Source organism: Chaetodon auriga, chromosome 21 (genome assembly GCF_051107435.1).
Source record: "Chaetodon auriga isolate fChaAug3 chromosome 21, fChaAug3.hap1, whole genome shotgun sequence".
NCBI lineage: Eukaryota > Metazoa > Chordata > Actinopteri > Chaetodontiformes > Chaetodontidae > Chaetodon > Chaetodon auriga.
Genome location: NC_135094.1, coordinates 11,883,251 through 11,894,650, shown reverse-complemented (window position 1 = coordinate 11,894,650; position 11,400 = coordinate 11,883,251). Strand labels below are relative to the sequence as shown.

Sequence of the window (11,400 nt, the reverse complement as noted above, 5' to 3'; positions counted from 1 at the left end):
GTGAATCCAGCGTGGTGTCGATTCCGTTCGAGGTCATTTTTTTCTTTGCCGGAGGGAAATCACATGAAAGCAAATGAGCCTCATTATCACTCAGTTAAGCCCCAAAGAACAGACAATTCTGTTTATTCTATCCGAATTAGCAATATTTCCGATTTATCGCTTAATTATTCCCTGTGACGAGGCGATGAAGCTGCTCTATGAAGCACCGGTTGTAAAATAAAAGGCAGAGCACTGATCTGATGGCGGACTGTGGTTTCCTCTTTCATGTGCGGGCAGGCTTCACGTGTTCTTAAATCGGCTGATTTACTTGTGCAGGTTAAATCAAATTCTGTTGGAAAGCTTCGTTTGATGAACAAATCTTTTTGAGCCGAGTGGATGAAGATCCCAGCTGTGTGTGCGTCTGATTGAATTTTGAAAACAAAGATGTTGCAGTACATTTTTAATTAAAATTGAGCGAATTCTGCAAATGTAATTAGTTTGAAACCTGTTTGATTTCAGTAGCCTCCTCTTAAGCGTCCAGTAGGCCTATCATCCTGAAATGTGACGGTCTCACAAAGAGCAGAAAGTACACTGAAATGAACATATGTAAAATAAGAGTCAGTTGTTGCCCGGTGGATGAATCACTGAGGAAGTCTTCAGCTGATTTTCCATTCAAAGCCGTCAAACACTTCGGCGCAGTAAAATGCAACAACTCATGTGATAAATCATGAATCCAAAATAAAATCAAAAAGGCTTCTGTGCTTATTGGATGAATTCAGAAACTGGATTTGATCAGGGACCACATCTTCTCCTGCTGCCTCTCATTCTTCCTTTATTAGGTTTGGTTAATGCAAAGCAGCCTGACTGATGATCCTTCATCACACACACAGACACACAAATGGGAACTGGCTGTTTCCATAAGTGTAAAATGTTTTATTTAGATGTTTTATACTGTGCAACAGTAACAATACAATAAGTTGTCCATACAATCGAGCGATACAAATACGGAAAACACGGGAGACATCAAAACATCTGTCACTGAGCATGAAATGGAGCTGAACAGGAGCCCAAGTCATTCCCTCAGAACAAAGGGGAATAAGAGAATAACATCATCGCTGATTAAATATGCATTTTGTTTCTATTTACACGTGGATTCTCTAAAACTGCTTATAACGTGTTAAAGACGTGGAGCATAAGCAATCCGATTCCACTGCAGCTACAAGAAACTGTTTTTTTTTCCCAGTAAAAGGCAATTCAAAGTTGTTTTTTTTTTCTCCAGAGGCAATTTTTCCGTGAAGCCAGCAGCGCTACACACTTTTTTTTTTTCTCCTTTCGTCGGAACAAAACCGATGCTTGAAACACATCCAAAACCCCGTCAGAATGAGACACACTCCTCTTTCATAAAAGAACAAAAACAAAAGTGTTATCATGAGCATGCATGTTTCAACCGACAGCTTCAAAATATCCCAACACACATGAGAGAAGCATGATGAACACGTTTCATTTGAAAAAGAAAATATAAAAGTCTATCTTCAGTCACGTCTGTAAAATAAAGATGTAGCTTTAAAAGGGGGGATAAATGCTTGTCCATCTCCTCTCCGGCTTTCTTTCTCTGTCAACATCAAAACCCTGCTTTCATACTTAAAAACATCCCCGCGCCACCCAACTTCCTCCTTCCTTTTATTTTGAAATGTCTCTGATTCCACTACGTTTAAACTTACATATGATGCCATAATATTCAGAACAACAAATGGAGAGAGAAAGAGAGATAACATTGTCTACACGATGGAACTACGTTGGCATGAAAACAGTATTAGCTGAGCGGGTGTCTGGCGTTGGCTGGTCCGGTTCGGTTCGGCTCGGAGCCCCGCGTCATCCGGAGGAAGTCGACGAGCCGTTCAGAGAAACCTTCCGCGGCTTGCTGCTGCTGCCGCCGCTACCGCTGCCGAACTGAGTGAAGGGCCGGCTGGGGGTCGGGGGGGCGGCGGTCGGGGTCCCGTTGACGTTGTTGGGGCCGTGGGGGAGCTGTGGGTGCGGGGACTGCGCAGGTGTACCGGGGCTCGGCAGCGACGAGGACGTGGACGGAGCCCCGGCGGGACTTCCGGCTTTGTCGCTGGCTGAATCGCTCTCGGGTCCGGATCTGCTCGCGCTGTTCTGGCCTTCCTGCTGCGCGTGGCTCACTTTCATCTTCTTACAGTTGGGTCGGACTCTGTACTTCAGCGGCAAAGGGCCGTTCTGTGAGGGAGGGGTGAATGAAGAGATGGTTAAATATTGAAACCGCTGAATTGAAACCGAAAAAAATAAGCGGAAAAAAAAAAAATTACTTTGACAAGCATATTCTCCACACTATGTTTCAAGATGGTTTGAACAGCCAAAATAAGCTTCAACACAGTGAAGTTCAAAACGCATGTTTCTTTCCACTGTATCTGCACCCATGACCAAATAAAATGTGGTTAGTATTTCAAATTAAAATGGCATGTAAACATTTAAAACGTCCAAAAATATTTGTAACGGACAAATTAAGCTGTTCTCCCCATTTTCTTAGGAACAAGAGTCAAATCCATTCTCAGGTCAGATGGATTTTTCACTCCTCAGGGAAATAATCCCCATGTTGTCCACAAGCCAAATTAAAAAATTTGGAAACTTTAATAAAATTATCTGGGCTTAACCCTTCTCAATCCGACAGCCACCCTTCAGACTGTTTTATATTTGGAAAAAATAAAAATAAAATAAAAATGATTTATTATTTCTTTTAAAATAAATAAAGGTGTTCACATCAGTCACAACAAAAAGGGTGGAAACTCATAGTTAACAGCCATTTTTCTGTGGAAAATCTTACTACATTTGGTCATATAAAAATCAAAAAGTATGACCCTCAGTTTATCAATTAACAAAATAAAATTTAAACACACTCATTTCAAGACTAACCTTGGTTGTCTCTCGTTATTTTGCTGTAATTACACAGCTTTTTTTTTTTTTTTTTTTAACCCTAAATCATAATGTGTTTAAATGTATGGTCCAGCTGGTGAGAACAACATAAAGATAGCAAATTTATTAGACAACGTAGATGACTTAAAATGATCAACGCATTTATATATTCTGTACACAAACGAGCAAAATAAGAGCATTTGTGATTTATGACTGTTAGTTACACAACATAAATGAGGACGAATCAACTAAAATGAAGTCTATTTTGCCCAAAAAGGTCTCTTACTCTTCTCCAAGTGTAGATATATGCTATATCCATTAACGTGTAGTAATCTTTCAGAGGTTCGTCCTCATACATGACTTCAACCTAGAGAGAAAAAAATACATATATTTTAATTTTAACTGAATAAAATCGTACATTTATTTGCAGTTAAGATTAAATAAAAATCACAATATCAAAATTCTGTTGGACTGACAGATTTATATGAACGTAGTTTAAATGTCCAGTTTAAAATGAATTTAAGAAATGATCAGTAAATCAATAAAGACCTGGTAGGTGCTTGGGATGTCCATTTTGCTGCGCAGAAACTTCCTCAGGTGCATGACTGTCATGGCTGCCGGACACTGCAGGTACCTCTTGTTCGCCACCTGTAGACCAAATATTCCAAAATTATACATTTTGTCATATTATCTGTATAGAAGTGCATCTACATGATTACAGTCTGGTCCACCTTAAAAAGCAGGAAATTGCTTTGCGAAAACAATGCAGCCTCTCAAGAGAAGACAATGTTGGTTAAACTACATCCACAGACAGATAATGTGGAAATTAAATATTCATCACTTGACAAGGACTCTGCAGTCATTCTTATTTCACTCCAGAGGATGTGAACGAAAAAACAACAATGCTGTGGCCAAAGCCAGCTCGCCTCACCTGATCTTTAGAGGGCTTTTCCCCGACTCCACCTCCCAGTCTGCACAGAATAATACAGAGTAAATATTTGTGGTCTTACAGCTCTGCCATATTTATTCTCATGTGTCAACACCATACCTACATGCAACAATGAAATTTCCTTATCATCAATATATCAGAAAACTAATATATCTATATCTGTATATAGATATATTGGATCTACAGAATCAGTCCCTTGAATAAAAAAATCCACTTTATTGCTTTCCTCTTTTTTCTCCCACAAATATCACAGTTTTTCGTCTTAAAACTATATTTAACACATTCAGAACTTGTAACTCATTACTTATGTCAACAGCCCTGAAAATGTTTGTATAGTTTTGCAAGGAAACCAAGAAAACTGTCACACTGCCTGAAACAAGCAATTACAGAACGTATTTTAAAAATATATCTTGAAATAATTTCATTAAGGCCAAAATGTTAGGGGTTAATGCGTGAAGAATATTTAAGTCACTTCCTTAAAAAAAGATAAGTGACACCCAAAAACAGCCACTGGAAAAAAGCCAATTTCTTAACCTGAAGAAAGCATGTGGTGAGGACGTAGCTGAGGCAGGATATCAGTGATTTTAAGAGACATGGCAGTGTTGTGTCCTCTGTATTTATTACGCTGGACGGCAGGAAAACCAAACTTAAATGATAAAACGCTGATGGGTCCAGGAACACTTAAACACTCAGATCTCATCTGAGACAACAAGTCTTTCATAACTAAACAAAATCGGATGCAGCTCATTTCTAATAATAACGCTCCATTATCAGACCAAAAACAGCAAAGCCTACCTGTTCTGATCAAAGAACTCAATCGAGAGGCTGATGATCTCGTCGTCTGTGATAATTCTCTTGTCCTCGTCTGCCACCTCTCCACGATCCTCGTTGGACCCATTGGAAGCTACAGAAAAAACACAAAGGGATAAATACATGGTAAATAAAGCTTCAAAAAAAAAAAAAACAACTAATAAAAACCAAATTCATATACTCGTGCTTTCAAACTCACCATCTACAGGGTGATCTGCGTAAAAGTCTCTCCTCCTCTTCATTTCATCTGAGGACATTCAGGAAGACGAGCAGTTACAAGCCTGTTCATTCGCTGCTGTCACAGAATTAGATATCTAGTTCTTAAAATAACAACCACGCCAGAATTTGGTGCCACTCGACTTCATTCTATCTTAAAGGAGTGCAGGTGAGAGAGGCTCTCTCAACAGCATTTACAGTGGAAGACAAAAGCAGCACTGGACAAAATAACAAAAACAACCAACTGCGCTGACATTAACAGCAGACATGACCTCAGATCAGCAATTACGCCACTGTGCTTCTCACAGATTATGAACAAACACACTGAAAAAACCCAAACATTAATATTTGTGACTCTTTTGAGGGTGCGAATCAATCAGAATTCCATATATTCTATTTATTTGCAGAAGCGGTGACGCAGCTGCAGTGCTGCCGGCTGACTGCGGATTAAAACGACTCATCAAAAGAAAGCAGAGTCAGAGCGAAAGGTTAGACGGCTTCTGCCGCCGTGCTCTTACTTTTGAAGAGTCCGGGCACCAGTTTGTACACAATGTCCTGAAGAGTTTTGTCAGACCTTGGGAGAGGAAGAGAAACATCAGTCAAGTCACTGAAACGCAGCAATTCTCAACATTTGCAGTTGAAACTAGAAGAGAACTGATAGCAGTGAAGGCTGTGGAGGAGAAGACGGATGAAGTTTGCTGTCAATGTTTGGACATGTACTAATGCTCATTTCTTTCATTGCAGCACATTTACAGCCTGTATGCAACACATTCATGATTTGTATTCAAGGCTGTGGGGAATCTCTTTATTATCCAAGTGGCCTCAAAGTGTGAATATTATGAACCAATTACAGACTGATCAAGTCACTCAGTGGGGAAACCACAAGGGCAAGAAACAGGAAACAAAGACATAGCTGCTTCATATTATGCATTATATTAGAAAGAATATAAAAAGCAATTCAAGCCATGGTGAGGCACAAAAGACAGTTTGTTTAATTGGCCAAACTAAGGCGTCTTAAGGAAAGCTTCCTTTGCCTAAAAATAAGCAGGATCAGTATTTAAAAAACAATAAATAAAAACTAAACTAAACAATAAACTGAAAAGATGCAGAATAACAACCACAGTTCTCACCTAATGTTTAGCAGAGGCTTGGTTTTATGCACTTGTACATCGCAGATGGGACAGTATTTGCTGGTTTCCAGGTAGCGCACAATGCACATCTTGCAAACTGCAAACCATAGAGACAGAAAAAAAAAAAAAAAAAAACAGTCAATATCAGATTGCAAGTGAAAGGATATCCTGAATCTGAGCTGCATGAGGCTAAATCTGGTTTGAAGGACTCTTTGCTATTAGGAGAAATCTTCTTTGCAGCATCAGCGCTGCAGCATGGGAGCAGGGAGCCATGCAAATGAGAGAAGAGGCGCTCACATGAGTGAAGACATTCGATGATGGTGGTCGCGTCTATGAAATATCCTCCGCACAGGACGCACATGAGGTGAGGGTTGAGCTCGGTGATCTTTATCCTGGTCGTCCGATGCATGTTGAGGGAAAGGAACAACAATCCTGCGAGGGGAAAAAAAAAACAAAAAAAAAAAAAACAAGTCAAAACAATGCGTGCACGGCAGGCGAGGAGGCTCAGACCATTTGGACCAAGGCTGCTGTTTGTTTGACTGCGTTAAAGCAACATCAGCTTTTACGCATAACCAAAGGGGAAGGAGCTGCGGTGGCGGAGTCACCTGACCGAGGCGCGGTGAGCAATCATAAATCAATTACTTCCACCGAGGGACCGACGGACTGATGGAGCTCTGCGCTTCATCTTCAGTCAGCAGCGATCAACGCGCGACAGCGTCAGAGGAGCGGAGCGCTGCAGCTCCAACCACAAGCCAGCTGTGATCTACAAGGCTTCTCCCCAGAAAAGAAAAACAAAGAAACACCACGATGGCTCAGAAAATTCTGCAAATGATGGTATCACATGCGGGACTTTGCCTAAATGGACTGAACCTGTGGCATTAAATTAAAGAACAAATGTCGAGACAGAAGCTCCAGAAACCTAAACGACTATAAATCAAATCAGACCAATGGAGCTTCACAGACTAACACCGCTCTGGAGAAGTCTCTGCATGCATCTTTCTCAATAAAACTGATTTAGATTGCGGCTGCTCCACTTAAGAACATTACAATTATCCCAAACTGGGACAAAAAAATAGGAGGTAACGAGTCTTTGGCGCCCCGGGGTGAGAGGGGGGATGATGGGAGACACCCTTTCTCTGCGTCAGGTGTGCCACACAGGCTGTGGGGAAACCTGAGCGTTTCTATGGCAACCCCTTTTGCTTTTTAGCCCACATGGCTGTTCGCCAGTCACCAGAACAAGGCGGGATCTCACCGAAACAACGGCACGGCGAGCCTGCCGGTGTGCAGAGCGGCAGCGGGGAGGGACCGGAGGCTCCCCGTCCCTCTGCGCTCACAGGCAGCCGCTGGACCGCCAAGCTGCCGACAGCACGGCTGCCATTTTGTGGAGGAAAAAAAAAAAAGCCCGTATCAGTTCAACGGGCTGCGGGGTTTCCTTCGAAAGGGGGGCAAATAAAACCAGTATCTGGCGCGTTTCCACCAGCTCCGCGAGTCTTTGCGGAGCACAGGGAGGAGAATACGAGCCCGACGCGGAGAAGAAGCTCGGCTTTATTCCGCTTCGCTTTGCGCCGTGTTTTTCATGGCGTGTGCGCGATAATGAGCACTGTGCAGCAGCAACATGGCCAGACGGCAGCAACTGCGCTCAAGTTGAAGCGCACAGCGGATCCTACTTATTTATTCTGCGCCATTATCAACCAAAGTAAACACAGACCGTTTATTAAACGTTTCCATTACACACAGTTTGCGCCAGCGCGTATATTAACTTTACAACCCCGCTTCTCCTGGCAAACCACACGAGCTGAAATAAGTCCTCCAACAACAACAAAGTAGGATATCACCGGGTTTTTTTCTCCAACTTATGCGATAACTACGATCCATGATGCAAATCTTGGAAGGATGGGAAACAATAATAAAAAGCTGGGCTGAGGGCGCTCTTTGCTGTCGTTTGAAGAAAGGAAAACATTATTAAAAGTCTAAATGTCGCCTATAGGCTGTACATGAGGAGATGATCCTCTGTCAACACCGTTTGACAGCCTGCCTGTCCATCCAACCGGCACCGTGCCCGAGTCCCGGCTGCTTTCAACGCTCCAACCGACCTCCCCGCTGCCCGTGTCTGAACGGACCCGTTCGGACTCCGCTCGAAGGATGACCCGCACATGAATAACGATGGATAGTGTCCACATATGAACCTGTTGTGTCGTGAATCGATCGGCTGCTGTTTGGACAACTGCTCCTCTCTCTGTCCCGCGGGAGCTGCGTGCTCACTCCATCAGACTTCAAGTCAGTCACTCCAAAAATCCAAACATGAAGAAGTTCACGCTTGCTGGGAACGAATGCTGCTCAATGGCTGCAGCACCAGCCAACACACGCTGGACTAAATCAAGCCTGCTCAACACATCCATTATGAACACAAATACAGACTGTACTTAAATTGGTGTACACATCACATATATTCTTTATTTTAAGGACAGGCAGGTTTGATTATGATAACACGCCATCAATTAATTCAGAACAGCTACTGAATCTTAAAATCAGTCAATAAGGCAGCAACAAATGAAGAGATTTCCCCCCCGGTTCTTGCAGTGACCCAAAGTCGTGCCAACCTCATTTATTCCCAAACGAGACCAGTTACTCTTGTAAAGGTCCCCTTGCAGGTAAATCAGCAGCAGCTGGAAATAAGCCAATTAAAATGGGGGGAAAAAACTAAGACCTTAACCGCTGTCAGTCAATTTAGAAAATCTAGAAATGAGTAGCTGGTGATCCCTAACTGGCCACATAACGGAAACCTATTAAAGTCAACAGACACAGAGTTCACTTTCATTTCGTATGTTAAATGGCGCGCATCGCGCACTGTAAACCCTCCAGCCTGTCTGTCTCCATCAGCCCATCCACAGACCTGTGAGGCTGTCAAACCAGCAAACCCGAGCGAAGGGAAACACATTCATTTTAACCCGTTCAGCACACACTGACTCCCCAAAAAACATGCATGAGTGAAATGATAATTTTTTTGATCCCCCCCAAGAGGCAGAAGCCCGCCTGGCTCGTGTCTGTCTGTCCTGTATCACCACATCCAGAGCCACGCAGTGCGCCAGCATGAAGCCCTGTCAAGGTGAAAATGTGCAAATCCATAATGAGTCTAAGTGTCAACAAACAAACAAACAAACAAACAGCCTCTGATGGCCACAGCCCATGTGAAATAAAGAGAGTTTACACATGCCATGGCTGCTTGCGAGACACAACCAGCCTTTTGTAGCCTACCCTGGCCGACGTGTCGCCCACATTTTTTAAATTTCTCTAAAACCCAACCACCCCTCTTAATTAAGATAATCACACACCGAGACATAAACAGCCACAGTGCGTGATTAACGATGATCCAAGTGTTTACCAAGCAGCCGTCATGAAACATTTACGCACAACTGAAACGGTTTGCCTCCTCGTCACGTCTGTGAGAGCAATCCAAGTTAAGTTAATAAATCCAGCATTTGGTCATAAACACCCAAAACCGACATATCACCCGGTTCACAACACCCCAAACATCCCATCTCTATAAAGTTGAGACGCTGGGTGGAAATACGGGCACAGAAGGACCGGTTTGGAGCACTTGCTGCTGTGAACATCTCAGCCAACACAGCCTGGTTCGCCTGAGATCTCCCACTTTACATAAATCCAAACGACGCAAGGCGAATCCCCACCGCGATCAACTTATACGGGCACGTTACTGAACACCACACCATGCCACACTGCCTGTGCGTGAATCTTAATTCGCGTTCGTGCCCGAGCGGGGAACATGTTTTACGAAAAAAAGTGGTGCGCAGACACACACGGAGCTCCACGTCGGTGATCGCTGCAGCCACCGTTGAAAGCTCCACATCCACCGCTGGATCGGTACGTAGAAAAAACACAAAAGCACCGGCCCCAAACCTCGCCTTCTGCCCCCGTTAGTTAGAGACGATATCGAATAAGACCTACCTGGAGGCTCAGCTGGGAATCGGCGGGTCTTGATGCGAATAGACAATGAAAGTTGGGAGGCGATCAGCAGAAAATGAATAGGAGCCGAGCCGCCATCTTGAAGCAGGCTGCAGACGCTGTCAGTGGCGGAGAGCGCACGGCGGACCGGAGCGCATTTCAGATGTGCGAATAAAACTCCTCTTTTCCTCGCCGCCTGCGCGCTGCGTGCGTTTGCGATCGGCGGCTTCAAAAGACCCCAGTCCTCGGGCTTCGGCTCGGGAAGGCTCGCACTTGGGCACCGACAACTTTGCCTCCAAAATATCCGCTTCGCCTCCAGTAAAATGTAGCAGTGTGTGTGTGCTCCGTGGAAACTGACACCGTCCCCAAAATGGCTTGTAGTTCGACCGCCCCGCTTTGGTCACGTGGTCTCGTTGCTTAAGGGTGCCTAGGAATTACTGTCGGTGTATGCTGTTTCTCCCAATCTACTACGCATGATATTAGATAACACACAAAACACACACATGCGCGTCTGAATAGCAGTTTAGCCACCAAATCTCACAAATAACTCAACAGTTTGTGTTTTACTTGAGATGAAATGTCACCAGGCAGCTGCTTTAAGGGCGCATGAAAATTACTCTCGGTGTACTCTGCTCTTTCTAATGCATGACGCACGATTTTAAATAACCCATACAACACATTCACGCAGTTTGATACACTTTTAGCACGAGAAGGCAAAATACCTGCGCTAATATGTATCCTGCGTGCGCTCAAATGTCACTGTGATCACGGCAAAGTAGGCTACTGATGGTGCTCCCTCGCCTCTCTGCTGTTAAAAATAACTGCGGCACAGGCACTCACACGCGTTCACGTCGTCTTGACCGTCAAATACTTCAATCCGTTCTGTCTATCGGTCGGTTGGAGCTCAATGCAGCCACCTCATTCATCTGTGTGCAGCGTTGCTTTTTGAAGAAAAAAAAAACCCCACGCACTTGGTTAAAATACGTCCATGTGACAAATGGCTCTGGTGCCAAACCTTTGTCACAGGCTGTCCTGACATCTGAAAAAAAAGAAGAAAAAAAAAGCGCCGCAACTTCCACTTGATGAATTGGAGCCTTTATCCTTCAGCCAGCGCCGCAGAAAATGAAGGCATCTCGGATGTTTATGGAATCTGAGCCGCCGTGCTGCCTCAGCTGAGGAGCTTTGAACTTTCAGTTGAGGTGGATGCACAGAGCTTCACGGAGACTAAAAGGGGACCACAATTCTCACGTAGCCGTTTCGTCTAAAAAGCCAGAGATCTCTTTTATAAATAGCTCCCACCAGCCCGAGTCCTGCAAGAAAAGCTGGGCTGATCCTCTTCTCACAACAAATGCTGCAGGAAAGAAAATACACTGCTGTCATTCAACTATGGCAAAAATCCTTCTCAGGCTGCAAAGCGTTGATAAA

General features: G+C 43.9%; 1 protein-coding gene across 3 annotated transcripts; it reads right to left on the bottom strand.

Moving 5' to 3' along the window:
• Window positions 1-897: 897 nt before the first annotated feature.
• On the bottom strand, window positions 898-11,234 carry bmi1a (bmi1 polycomb ring finger oncogene 1a). 3 transcript variants are annotated; one of them, XM_076761373.1, is made up of 10 exons: window positions 10,698-11,234; window positions 6,310-6,444; window positions 6,013-6,109; window positions 5,401-5,456; window positions 4,866-4,913; window positions 4,652-4,760; window positions 3,839-3,878; window positions 3,457-3,555; window positions 3,194-3,274; window positions 898-2,214 (listed from the first exon to the last, which is right to left on the bottom strand). In XM_076761373.1, the coding sequence occupies exons 2-10, from the start codon at window positions 6,419-6,421 to the stop codon at window positions 1,852-1,854; spliced, it is 1,005 nt and encodes a 334-aa protein (XP_076617488.1). In that variant the 5' UTR covers window positions 6,422-6,444; window positions 10,698-11,234; the 3' UTR covers window positions 898-1,851. The 3 variants fall into 3 exon arrangements, with proteins under 3 accessions (XP_076617488.1, XP_076617489.1, XP_076617487.1); XM_076761374.1 differs by having other exon boundaries at window positions 10,816-11,154; XM_076761372.1 differs by lacking the exon at window positions 10,698-11,234 and adding an exon at window positions 9,979-10,613.
• Between the last annotated feature and the right edge of the window lie 166 nt (window positions 11,235-11,400).

Coding starts and splice junctions, on each gene's coding strand:
- bmi1a (XM_076761373.1), bottom strand. CDS start 6,421: ATGCATCGGACGACCAGGATAAAGATCACCGAGCTCAACCCTCACCTC. Junction 4,914..5,400: donor GGTGCCCGGACTCTTCAAAA/GTAAGAGCACGG, acceptor GAATGTCCTCAG/ATGAAATGAAGAGGAGGAGA. Junction 3,556..3,838: donor AAAAGCCCTCTAAAGATCAG/GTGAGGCGAGCT, acceptor TTTGGTCTACAG/GTGGCGAACAAGAGGTACCT.